General features: G+C 38.3%; 1 protein-coding gene across 1 annotated transcript in view; it reads left to right on the top strand.

Annotated features, from left to right (window-relative positions):
• npas1 (neuronal PAS domain protein 1) overlaps positions 1 to 15,000 on the top strand; it is a gene marked incomplete at both ends in the record, with an annotated part of 68,148 nt that overhangs the window by 49,497 nt on the left and 3,651 nt on the right. The window contains 5 exon segments of the mRNA XM_084311667.1: positions 1,000 to 1,003; positions 1,005 to 1,115; positions 2,080 to 2,276; positions 5,670 to 5,776; positions 9,899 to 10,046. Of these exon segments, the coding sequence (XP_084167793.1) occupies positions 1,000 to 1,003; positions 1,005 to 1,115; positions 2,080 to 2,276; positions 5,670 to 5,776; positions 9,899 to 10,046 (567 nt within the window).

Here is a 15,000-nt window from a genome sequence, read left to right as displayed (position 1 = left end):
ACAGTGAAACACTAATATACACTGTGTTTACATGGTAACATCATAGTGAAACACTAATATACACTGTGTTGACATAGTAACATCATAGTGAAACACTAATATACACTGTGTTACATGGTAACATCATAGTGAAACACCGATATACACTGTGTTTACATAGTAACATCCTAGTGAAACACCGATATACACTGTGTTGACATAGTAACATCATAGTGAAACACTAATATACACTGTGTTTACATAGTAACATCATAGTGAAACACTAATATACACTGTGTTGACATAGTAACGTCATAGTGAAACACTAATATACACTGTGTTACATGGTAACGTCATAGTGAAACACTAATATACACTGTGTTTACATAGTAACATCATAGAGAAACACTAATATACACTGTGTTGACATAGTAACATCATAGTGAAACACTGATATACACTGTGTTTACATAGTAACAACATAGTGAAACACTAATATACACTGTTTACATAGTAACATCATAGAGAAACACTAATATACACTGTGTTGACATAGTAACATCATAGTGAAACACTAATATACACTGTGTTGACATAGTAACGTCATAGTGAAACACTAATATACACTGTTGACATAGTAACATCATAGTGAAACACTAATATACACTGTGTTGACATAGTAACGTCATAGTGAAACACTAATATACACTGTGTTTACATGGTAACATCATAGTGAAACACTAATATACACTGTTTACATAGTAACATCATAGTGAAACACTAATATACACTGTGTTGACATAGTAACGTCATAGTGAAACACTAATATACACTGTGTTTACATGGTAACATCATAGTGAAACAACAATATACACTGTGTTGACATAGTAACATCCTAGTGAAACACTAATATACACTGTGTTTACATGGTAACATCATAGTGAAATGGGGCAGGCACACGTTCTCTGTTCTCTCCAGAAGGTTGTCTATAAATCCCCCGTGTTGTTCCGTGCTCCGCAGCGCCGCCCAGCCCCAACCACTGTCCCATGGACGCCACGGTGGACCGAGGGTTCTTCATCCGCATGAAGTCGACTCTCACCAAGAGGGGCCTCCACGTCAAGTCCTCTGGATACAAGGTACTGTACCACCGTGGTGGAAGGAAGGCCGTCCTGGCTCCTCCCTCGAATACACGTTTCTAGGGATGTTCGATATTGGCTTTTTTTTTACCGATATCCGATATACCGATATTATTGTCCAACTCTTAATTTCCGATACCGATATCAACCGATACCGATATATATGCAGGGTTCCCCCCCCCCCCCCCCAAAAAAACGGAATAATTTCAGGTAATTAATATTACATATCATGGAATTAACACAATATTATGCATACTTTTATTTTTTTTTACGGTTTATTTTTTGGCGTTTTATCGCTTTATTGCTACTGGGCAGTCCAGTAGAGAGAGACAGAGGAGGAATGGGAGACAGAGTGGGGGGAAGACATTCGGCAAATAACGACGGGTTCGGGAGTCGAACCCGGGTCGGCCGTGTCGCGGCTGAGCGCGCTATGTGGTTCGCCACTGGGGCGCCCCTATTATGCATACTTTTGACAATAAATAAAATAAGAATTTGTTCTTACTTGCTTGCCTGGGTAAATAAAGGTTAAATAAATGTAAAAAAAATAAGTAATTAAAAAAGAAATTGAAAACCGATCATTTCCGATATTACATTTTAATGCCAATATCGGTAGGCCGATAATATCGGACATCCCTACACATTTCCCATTGTCTACCGTTCCCCCTCCTCACGTCTACCCCCTCCTCCCCCTCCTAGCCCACCATCCTGTCTAAGAGAAAACAAACGTAATAACGTCCTAGTAGTAAAGCGACAGAATACAATTGTGTAACATGATTTACACTCAATCAAAATCCCATAATACGACAGACACAGATAAGACAATAAATATTGGCCCAGCCCTAGTCACTCGTTCAGTTTCCTAGAGAGGATAATTCATAATTCACCATGTATGCCTAATGTGCCTAATAATAAATCAAGCCTTGGATGGGAGCTAAAGGTCTCAATGTAATTTCCTGATTGACAGGTGATACACGTGACTGGACGAATCCGCTGTCGCCCCGCCCTCATCCCCGGCACTACCCGCGGGGGCCGTCGGCCGCTGGGCCTGGTGGCCCTGGCGCACACGCTCCCTCCCTCCACGCTGAACGAGGTCCGCATGGAGGCCCAGATGTTTGTCTTCCGGGTCAACATGGACCTGCAGGTCACCTACTGCGAGAACAGGTGAGCGCCCGTCGCTGCATACTACCTACTAAATAGTATGAACTATAGAAAATAAAGACATAAAAGCAGCGTTTCTTACATTATAAATCGGTCCAATAAGTCCAGGGTTCGATTCCCGCTTGGGGGACCAGGTTTTTTCCGCGTTGCCAGGTACCCAGGTGGGGTATCTGCCTGCAGGCCTTTCTGTGTGGAGTTTGCATTCCCCTCCTGATAAGATAAACCCAATGGTTTATAAACCCTCTGTACTACTGCTGAATGATGTTTTTGAGTGTGCAGTACATCCACAGCTAAGGAGATTGGTTTTATCGGGTATCACAGTGGCTAAAAAGCTGATAGCATCACGATGGTTCCAACCGGAAAAAAAATTGCCGAAAGGTCTGGATTATTACATATCTCGATGTGATCTATCAAGAAATATCTACAGCAAGAATTTTGGGTCTCAATGAATCCAAAATGACATTGTGGTTAGAAGTGGTGGAGAAAATAAAAGCTAGCATATAATGGTAATGTCTGGTTAGGAGCGAGGGAAAATGGATGGATTATCCAATGGGGGGTCCGGGAGGGGGGGGTATTAGCTGGAGCATATGTGTGTAGGTTTTTAGATAACAGGTATTAAGGGTATATCCTATATAAGACAATTAACTAAAATGTGATTTCATTGGATGTGCACTGACAACTAATGCTTGTATATCTTATTGTGTGTTGTCATGTTTGTTTATGTGTTTGTTTAAAAAATAATAAAAAAAAAAAAATACAAAAAAAAAAAAAATACAAAAAAAATATAAACCCAATGGAAAAACATGCACAACAGATCGCTAACGCTGTCGTTAAGATCGCAAAGCCCCACGTCGCGGCCCCTATCTGCTCCCGGCTGCCCTTGGGGGGGGGGAAGGACGACGGGATGGGTCAAGCGCAGAGACTCAATTTCATCAGCGACCCAAATTATTGCATGTGTGTGCCGCCCATCACATGTGTGTGTCACTGCATGATAAATAACGACGTCTTCAAAAAGTCCAGTTTATAGTGGCAGGTGTCATATCGCATATGATTATGACATGACAGTGTCAGGTAGGCATAATAGACCGATATCAACCGATACCGATATATGCAGGGTTTCCCCCCCAAAAAACTGAATAATTTCAGGTAATTAACATTACATATCTCTTGTTGTGGAATTAACATAACATTATGCATACTTTTGACAATAAATAAAATCAGAATTTGTTCTTACTTGCTTGCCTGGGTAAATAAAGGTTATAGAAATGTAAAAAAAATAAATACAAAAATAATAAATAAATAAATAAAGAAAAAGGTTTTTAAACCGATACCGATATTTTCCGATATCACATTTGAATGCCAATATCGGTAGGCCGATAATATCGGACATCCCTAATTACAAGTAAACATGACAAAGGACTAGTACAGACACACACACACAGACATAATACTTACATAATATATAACATTACAAGTAAACATGACAAAGGACTAGTACACACACACAGACATAATACTTACATCATAATATATAACATTACAAGTAAACATGACAAAGGACTAGTATACACACACACAGACATAATACTTACATCATAATATATAACATTACAAGTAAACATGACAAAGGACTAGTATACACACACACACATAATACTTACATCATAATATATAACATTACAAGTAAACATGACAAAGGACTAGTATACACACACACACATAATACTTACATCATAACATATAACATTACAAGTAAACATAACAAAGGACTAGTATACACACACACACATAATACTTACATCATAATATATAACATTACAAGTAAACATGACAAAGGACTAGTATACACACACACACATAATACTTACATCATAACATATAACATTACAAGTAAACATAACAAAGGACTAGTATACACACACACACATAATACTTACATCATAACATATAACATTACAAGTAAACATAACAAAGGACTAGTATACACACACAGACATAATACTTACATCATAACATATAACATTACAAGTAAACATGACAAAGGACTAGTATACACACACAGACATAATACTTACATCATAATATATAACATTACAAGTAAACATGACAAAGGACTAGTATACACACACACACATAATACTTACATCATAACATATACCATTACAAGTAAACATAACAAAGGACTAGTATACACACACAGACATAATACTTACATCATAACATATAACATTACAAGTAAACATGACAAAGGACTAGTATACACACACACACAGACATAATACTTACATCATAATATATAACACATTTGTTCATACACGCCTAATTTAACATCTAACTAAATTGATGTTGATACAATACTTCCTGGCAAGTGTAAACAATTTACTTTGCAGTAAAGAGTTTGTACTTGTACTTGTAATGCAATATTTAGGAATCTTCCGATAATGTTGGAATGTTGAAATATGTTCAGTTTGTGCTCTCAGAATTAGGGCTGCACGATTAATGGGGAAAATCGTGATCTCGATTCATAGACCTATGCGATCTCATTTCAAAATTAGGATGACTTCTTTTTTTAATTTTTTTTTAACTTTTTTAAATGATGACGATTCTGACTTGAGTTATTTTGTATGTTACAAGAGACTTTTAAGTTTAAGTCAAGCACTTTCATATATGTTATGTTTAAGTTTAAGAAAGAGTGCAATAAATGATTTTATTGAAAAAATAGGAATCGTGTGAGAGACTCGTGATCTCAATTCTTAGGGAGAAAAATCGCGATTCACATGTTTTGCAAGAATCGTGCAGCCCTACTCAGAATGCCTACTGTGTGTGATGGCTGGCGGGGGCGTTGTACAGCTTGAGTGCCTTCTATATGTATCCATCCATGTGTATTCAAATATATTTGCAGGGAACTACGGCAAAAAAATTTAAATAAAATAAACTAGCATAATTGAGGTTAAGTCTTGTTTTCCCAGAACCCCCCTGGTCTGTTGGTACATCAAACACAACAACATCCTGTTTTGTTTGTCTTGTGAGTTCTTCTTCTCTGTTGTTTGGGAGCCCTGCCAGCCGGCCCCATGTTGTCAGTCAGCCAACACGCTTTGGCAGCGCCTGACGAGGCCCACCTGCTATCAGTACATATGATGTATGTTATGTATTTATTTCCCCCCCCCCGTGTGTGTGTGTGTGTGTGTGTGTGTGTGTGTGTGTGTGTGTGTGTGTGTGTGTGTGTGTGTGTGTGTGTGTGTGTGTGTGTGTGTGTGTGTGTGTGTGTGTGTGTGTGTGTGTGTGTGTGTGTGTGTGTGTGTGTGTGTGTGTGTGTGTGTGTGTGTGGTTGTGTGTGTGTGGTTGTGTGTGTGTGTGTGGTTGTGTGTGTGTGTGTGTGTGTGTGTGTGTGTGCAGGATCTCTGAGTACATGGACCTGACCCCAGCAGAGGTCGTAGGTCACACATGCTATCACTTCATCTACGCAGAGGATCTGGACAACTTGAGGCAAAGCCATGAAGACCGTGAGTGCTACACTATCTACACACACACACACACACACACACACACACACACACACACACACACACACACACACACACACACACACACACACACACACACACACACGCACACACACACACGCACACGCGCACACACACACACACACACGCACACACACACACACACACACAGCACACAGACAGCATGTAGCCTATACACACACATACGCGCGTATATACACACACAGCATGCACACACCCACATACGCATGTACATACTGTACACACATGTAGTGACTTTAATGACTATCTATTCCTACCTAACTTCACACACATAATAACTTTATTTATATAGCACCATTCATACAGATTGCGGCTCAAAGTGCTTTACACAAAAAAAGTAAACAAAGGGATCATAATAAAAGATTTAATAATAATAATAATAATAATAATAATAATAATAATAATAATAATAATAATAATAATAATAATAATAATAATAATAATAATAATAATAATAATAATAATAATAATAATAATAATAATAATAATAATAATAATAATAATAATAATAATAATAATAATAATAATAATAATAATAATAATAATAATAATAATAATAATAATAATAATAATAATAATAATAATAATAATAATAATAATAATAATAATAATAATAATAATAATAATAATAATAATAATAATAATAATAATAATAATAATAATAATAATAATAATAATAATAGTATAGCAAAATTAGACAAAGATATTTAAGTAAAAATAATAGAAATAAAGAAAAATAAGACAATAAAATAAAGATAATAATTCATTTAATAATAAGTCTGCTGTCCTAATGCCCTGCGGGAGAGTGTTCCAGAGTTCTGGGGCGTAGCAGCTGAAAGCTCTCTCACCCCTTTGTAGTGTAAAGATTCCCAGTTTCCTTTAGCTGTTACCTGTTTCATGGGATTTCCTCAGCATCTGATAAAAAAAAGAATAAAAAAAAAAGAGACAAGAGTCAGTATATAGCTGACATCAAACTAGGCCTAATTACTATTCTAGCATTATCCAAACAGGCTCATTGTACATACAGTGCTGTATATACAGCATATTTACATTTATATTCTTATATTTACCACATATATATACATATGTGTCTGAATATACCTGTATATAACCCCTATATCTACTTACTTATACCCTTAGCTTTGTATGATAGCGTGTACAAATGCTGTATATATACTGTATATTTATTCTCACCGCATATATACCTATCCACACATTTGTGGTCTGTATTTACCTGCACATAGTCCTTTTACATATCTGTAGATATTATATCTATATCTGTACATATCCTACTCTTACTAGTTACGCTGCTGGCCAGTATGACTTACTACCATACTGTCTTTATACCTGTATCACTGTACATATTATACTACAACTATGTACATACATCTGATTAGCACTACACTCAGTAGTACTACTTTGTATATTTTGTACCCAGTTTAATCATACAGTTACAGTATACAGTTTAATTGTATATTGCTGTTGCACTTTACTGTTACATTTGCACTCTGCTTGGATGCCAAACTTATTTTTGTTGTACTGTACTTGTGCTGCATGATGACAATACATTTGAATCTAAACACACACACACACACACATGCACGCACGCACACATAGACAGACAGGCACACACACACACACACACACACACATGCACGCACGCACACATAGACAGACAGGCACACACACACATACACACACACACACACACACACACACACACACACACACACACACACACACATGAGCAAACTTCAAATAGCATCTATTCCTTCTATATCCTCTCTCCCACTTCTCTGTATGATGGGTTTGGAGAAGCAGTTGAGGAGAGAGGGGTTAACCCTTTCACTACCACACTACAGAAGGTTAAGTGGTTTGATTGATTGATTGATTGATTGATTGATTGATTGATTGATTGATTGATTGATTGATTGATTGATTGATTGATTGAAAACTTTATTAACAGATTGCAGAATGGGTACAGTACAGTACAGCTCAACACACAATTGTTAAGGGGATGCAGACCAGAGAAAGACTTTCGTCTTGTTTACATCAGGGTCCCCCATTTTTATGACATACATGACATACAGATAGACAGTACTGCTACATCTATACATTTATGACATACCAGATTTGCAAATACAGTACTGTTTGTGATACGAAAAGTGTGGTAGTGGTGTGGTAGTGAAAGGGTTAACCGTATGTGGTGTGGTAGTGAAAGGGTTAATCATTTGCCATGTGGCAGCGAAAGGGTTAACCTTCTGTATTGTCGCAGTGAAAGGGTTAACCCTTTGGTAGTGTGGTAGTGAAAGGGTCTAATCAATGAACTGAGAAGAGCCTGTTGAAGCCCAGTCCTCGCCCTGAGTTGTTGTGATCAGCGCCCTCTGCTGTCAGTATTGAGTAACGCCACGGCTGTCCTGCCTCTGTCCCTCTGGTCTCTCCCGCTTCTCAAGGTTATTATAGTTCAATTAAACTAACATGACTAAACTAAAACTAAACTAGGTGTGGGTAAAAAAAAAACATAAACTAAACTGAAACTATATTGTGTATATTATACAAAACGAACTGAAATAAAATAATCGTTTTCAATTTGGTCAAATTTGTCAACACCGCAAGCAAACCGTTTGAGCTCATGCCGTCTGGCAGACGGTACCGCGGTCTCAGGTCCAACAGAACACTGAACAGCTACTACAGTCTCAGGTCCAACAGAACACTGAACAGCTACTACAGTCTCAGGTCCACCTCCAACAGAACACTGAACAGCTACTACAGTCTCAGGTCCACCTCCAACAGAACACTGAACAGCTACTACAGTCTCAGGTCCAACAGAACACTGAATAGCTACTACAGTCTCAGGTCCACATCCAAGAGAACACTGAACAGCTACTACAGTCTCAGGTCCAACAGAACACTGAACAGCTACTACAGTCTCAGGTCCACATCCAAGAGAACACTGAACAGCTACTACAGTCTCAGGTCCAACAGAACACTGAACAGCTACTACAGTCTCAGGTCCAACAGAACACTGAACAGCTACTACAGTCTCAGGTCCAACAGAACACTGAACAGCTACTTCCACCGTGCCAACAGAATACTGACTCTGAATTATCACACAAGCATACACACACAAAAGCACCTTAAGTGACGTGCACACCACACAAGCACACTTATTACACACACACACACACACTGCTGCTATAGTATTTACACAATAGAATAATTAATCTTTTTAAATTGATCCACTGTTCTTTACCTTGTATTGTATAGTTTGTATAGACCGTTGTATAGAATGTTGTCTACAAATCTACTACGGTTGAGGAGCCGGGAAAAACAAGCATCTCACGTTTTTCTGAATGTATGTACATTTTAAAAAGCTGTGACAAGCAAAGATTCTGAATCTGAATGAGGAGGCATTGAGACTGAGAGTCTACGTGACTGTGAGTCGATCAGCTTCACAAAGTGTGTTGTGTTGGTACCTCACAATGCGTAATCTGAACGTCGCTGACAAATACCCTCCAAACTAAACAAAACAATCAATCAAATCCTTTACTTAACCAGATAAGCATCACTGAGATTAAAATCTCTTTTTCAAGAGCGATCTGGCCAAGCAAGGCAGCGGAACGTTTTAACATAAAAAAGAGAACATCACAATAAAATACAGATAAACTATTCACAGCAAGATCCAATTTCAGGCAAGTTATCAAACAGGCAAGTTATCAAACACAGTTGCACTGTCTGAGGGAACTGAATTGTGTAGGTTTTTAAAATGGCTTTTAATTCTCTGAGGGTGACCAGTCCTGGCAAAACAAAACAAAGACTAAACTAAAACTAGCAAACTCACTCAGAAAACGAACTAAAACTAAACCAAATTGACCCCCCCCCCCCCCCATTAAACGAAGTAAAAATTAAAACAAATGAAAAATACCAAACTATAATAACCCTGCTGCTTCTCCCTTCTCCTCCGTCTCTCCCTTTCTCTCCCTCCCGCCTCCTCCTCACCTCCTTCCTTCCTCTCTCTCCCTCCCTCTCTCCCTCCCCTCCTCCTCCCTCCCTCCCTCCCTCCCTCCGTGTACACCTCAGTGTTGAGGAAGGGGCAGGTGGTGACTGGGTACTACCGCTGGCTCCAGAGGAGAGGGGGGTATCTGTGGATCCAGTCCTGTGCCACCGTGTCCATCAACCACAAGGCCCCCCACGAACGCAACGTCATCTGGGTCAACTACGTGCTGAGGTCAGTATAGGTTCTCAAAGTCAACTTTATTGTCAGTTTTCCATTTGTGCAAGACATACAGTACAACAGAACATTTTAATTACGTTTCCCCCCATTCCCACGGTGTATATAAAAATAGATCTAGACAATATAAAACACAAAAGTAACATATAGGACACAATATACAACACGCAATATACAGGACTATGTACAATATAAACAGTAGCACAAATTAAATTAATTAATTAATTACATAAAAGAGGTCAAAAGAACTTAGTGCAAATATTGCTAGCACTGCAGCAGTAGTAGTACATAGTAAAATAAAATAAAGTGGCAGTGAGTTAAGTAAAGTTCTGCTGCTAACGTGGAGTTCTGCTCCTCGGTACCAACGGTACCACATATCTGATTCTCCACGGTACCAACGGTACCACATATCTGATTCTCTATGGTACCAACGGTACCACAAATCTGATTCTCTATGGTACCAACGGTACCACAAATCTGATTCTCTATGTCAGACGTCTGAATCAAAACTCTACTTAGCCCACTGCACCTCACTGTATACCTGTGTATAGAGCCCATAGCTTATGTAGACTTTATTTGAATGATTATTCTTTATTATATTTTGTATTCTCACCATTTCACATTGTGCTAACCATTGCACTTTACTGTACAGTTTTATTTATATGTGTTTTATATTGCAACTGACTGTTGATTGTCACATCCTGGTTAGACTCGTTGCACTGTCTTATACTGTGTAATGACAATAAAGTGAATCTAATCTAATTTAATCTAACAGTACCACATATCTGATTCTCTACGGTACCAACAGTACCACATATCTGATGTTCCGTAGTACAAACAGTACCACATATCTGATGTTCCGTAGTACAAACAGTACCACATATCTGATGTTCCGTAGTACAAACAGTAGGGATGAGCCCGAATATTAATTTGGGAAAGCACGGATAATGAGATGGACACATATATAATCTTTACTACACAGATATTAATATTATCATTCATGAGGGGGAACAATAATGTTATGAACTCCATTGACGCAGCTGCGCCTAGGCACACCATCTGTTCGCTGTCAAAAAGCTACCTGTAGGACCGCCATCAAAAAACTACTTGTAGGACCGCCATCAAAAAACGACCTGTAGAAAAAGGCTGGCATTTTCTCGAGTTCTCTCTCGTATCTCGGCTGCTCCGTGACGAGCAAGGTCTCCCTACATTTTCAAAAGCCTGGAGAAAGCTTGTCTTAAATCAAATCATCATCATGGGTTATTGCATGTGAAATGGATTCTATTTATCGTGTGTGTGCGTCTTCGGAGACCTGCTCCCAGCCTCTCCTCCTTCGTTACGTGAAGAGCAGCCTTCAATTACGCCGATTCCAGGAATATATATATATATATATTTATAGATATCATTTATCTGTTCAAAAGTTGTCATGAGTTGTCATGGGTTGTCCTGGTATGACAAATCACTTACAGGTGACGGAGATACTGACGCACATCCCAATGCTTTTGCTCTCCAGACCATTCCAAAATTATTATTACACATATACTCCAACCAAATCAAGAAAGAAATTAATGAATATAAGTATATAAGAATATAACTGCAACAGTCCTTGGCGCTTGAGATTCTCCTCTCTCTGTTGCAGAGTTTAAAACCTTGATCTCCAACCTTTGTCAATCAAGTTGTACGTGTTTTAATTGATTGTTATCCTTACTTGTCTAGTTGTTATGTATGTTGTTATATGCTGTGTGATTTGATATGCCTTTTTTTTATTTATTTTTTTTTTAGTATGTTTCGCTTAACTCTGTATGTTTCGCTTAACTCTGTATGTTTCGCTTAACTCTGTATGTTTCGCTTAACTCTGTATGTCATGCTTAACTCTGTATGTCATGCTTAACTCTGTATGTCATGCTTATCTCTGTATGTTTCGCTTAACTCTGTATGTTTCGCTTAACTCTGTATGTACCGGTACACTTGACGTGACTGTAAATGGGGGACACCTCAGTTGCCATTCGAGTTTAAATAAAGGTTTGAAATGAAATGAAACCTTTTGACGACGGACATGGCGGTCGTGTTGTTAGACACGGAAAGCGATGTTCCTGGAACCGCGGCGAGATCCGCTATTTATCATCCTTCTGTATGAATAATTCATCAGATGATAGACTTTAGAAACAGAATCTTGAATACGGGCCAATTTGTAAAAAGAGACGTGAGCTATTTTTTTCTTTCTTTTTTTTAAGATTAGCTTCCGACTTTCACAAGTATCATGTTTAAACTATTTCTGCTCTATAAAGCTGATTTTGTATTAGATTATACATGTTAGATAATATATTAGAAATATTAGATTAGATTAGATATGTCACAGACTCATCGGCCCCCCCCCCCCCCCCCCCCCGCCCCCCCGACACTCAACTAACCGCCTCGGCCAGTCCTTCATACCAGTGGACAGGGACTGCTGCCAGACATCCAACTACAACTACTAGGAACCTAAAAAGGACAACAACACTACCTTATGCATACTGCACCTTATGTGATACTGTGATACTGTGAATACTGTACTGTATATTTCAGTTTTAGTTAGTTAATTATAATAATAAATTATAATAATAGATTGAATTTGTAATGCACTTTTTTGTTCGCTGGGATCCCAAAGTGCTACACTACAGGGTTAGAACATAGTTATTAATAGTTATTAGTAAAACAAATAAAATAAAATACAGAATAAAAATAAGATAAAAATAGAACATAGTTAATTAAAAACATAGTATAAACAGACCATTTAAAAACAACAGCACAAGAAAATTTAAATAAAAAGCTAAAGGTCAAAGGCCTTTTTGAACAGGTAGGTTTTCAGGCCTGCTTTAAAAGAGTCCAGGCTCTGTGGTGCCCTCAGCTGGATGGGGAGGCTGTTCCACAGGCGTGGTGGACAATTATATTGACTATTTGACTTGTTATATTGTTTACACTGCTTGTTTTTACTATACCTGTACCTCCCCTCCCCCATGCTGCTATGAGGCCTGAATTTCCCCAAGGAGATCAATAAAGGAATATCTTATCTTATCTTATCTTATATTATCGGAGAACAACTAAATGTTATTGGCAGCCTGCATGTCGGTCTACAGCAGGGGTCTCAAACTGGCTTGAGGCCACCGCTGGTACAGTATTGTCATCTCATAGGAAGGCCACTTCAACATTCAAGTACTACTAACTACAAGAAAGCACAATCTTTTTGTCTTTGTTATTTTTCTTTGTTATTTTAATAATCAAGCGCCACGGAGTATATGCAGTGAACCCTATAGCTTTGTCGCCTAGCCGTAGCTGACCGTAAATGTTACCGGATAACTCGCCACAATCCACCCTGCCACTGTGTTCAGTGATAGGGAGATATTTTTGGAACAAACTATTTTTTTTTTCTGGACATAAAATGTCAGTGACTTTCAACATGCAATCCTTGAGAAACTGTCTCTCACACACACACACACCCACACACACAATCTCTCTTACACACACACACAGACACACACGTGCACTCGTACCGTGCTACACTACATTACACTACAATACACGCAAATGGCCCGCGGGCCGCGAGTTTGAGACCCTTGGTCTACAGGCTGTGTAAAAGTAGCACCCCTGATTTAGCGGGGGGGGGGGGGTGCAAAGGCCTGCTGTTCGACACTCTTAAGAAAATTATGCTAAATAGCACTAAAACTTGGTTCGTTGGCTCATAATCATCTACAGGCTGCGAAAAAAGAGATGAAAAAATATTTTAAAGCAGGCAATAAAGTGAATGTATACTATTACTGTTGTGTAAAGTCTTTCTGTTTCTGATTGCTCAATGTCCCCCAGTTAAAGGGGGGGGGGGGCAACTTCAGATAGTTAAAAATAAAAGTTAAAGAGACAGCACAAGTGCACATGACAAGTAGAGTATGAAATAATTGTATGGCCAATATTAAATCAATTGCTGATGCTTTGAAGGCACAACAATTGCATTTCCAATGAATATATTAGGTTAGAAAATACATTTGCCGGATTTAACGTGACTTCCTTTAATCGAATGTTCATTTGTTGAATTATTTTAAATGTGTCTTTTATAAATCACATTTATCTAGTTTTGATACATTTAGTCTAAACATCACATAATCTGTGCCCCCTGATGAAGTAATTATGACAGTTCAAAAACAAGATCATCCAAGAATGTCAATCACACGCCCCCCCCCCCCCCCCCCCCCACTCCGTAAAGGCCGTTTTCATGGATCATTAGGTACATTTTCAGTTCTTAACTTAAAGGGGAGTGCCACCCATTTTAAGAATTCACATAATGTTCTTCCTGTGCCCCAGGACAGTTCAGTCAGTATTTGTGAACACGCACCCCTCTCTCTCCTAAAGCTAGAACTCAGAGAGAGATGAGGCCATACAATGTTTGTGTGTGTGAGCTCTTACACACAAACGAGGTTTACATTAGGGATGCACCGATCCGACTTTTTCAGTCCCGATACCGATACCGATACCTGGCTTTGGGTATCGGCTGATACCGAGTACCGATCCGATACCATTATCTGAAATAAAATAAAAATATTAAAAAAAAAATCTAACCCTAACTAACCTTACTGTCATGCACTTGTCCTACTAACCTACACTGTAGCACTCAACACTTTGATGAACATTGTTACTCAGCTGATAGAGTTGTGCCCTTCCCGATGACTTGTCGTACAGAACTTGTAAGTCGCTTTGGATAAAAGAGTCAGCTAAATGACTAACTGCAATGTAAATAATACCCATTGTTCAATTAATAAACTGTATGCCTCACTGTGTGGAAGAGACTGGGATCATTATTTTGTGCAAGGCAACATCAGGCTTGACTTTACTTTCCTAACTTAGTGAAACAAAATGTAACAAATTAACACAGATATAAAAGTACTGAATTGTTATTTCGTATTTTATTTATTATTATATTATA

The sequence above is a fragment of the Notolepis coatsorum genome (assembly GCF_963971535.1).
Source record: "Notolepis coatsorum genome assembly, chromosome: 1".
In the NCBI taxonomy this organism is placed as follows: Eukaryota; Metazoa; Chordata; class Actinopteri; order Aulopiformes; family Paralepididae; genus Notolepis; species Notolepis coatsorum.
This window is presented reverse-complemented; position numbering and strand designations above follow the sequence as displayed.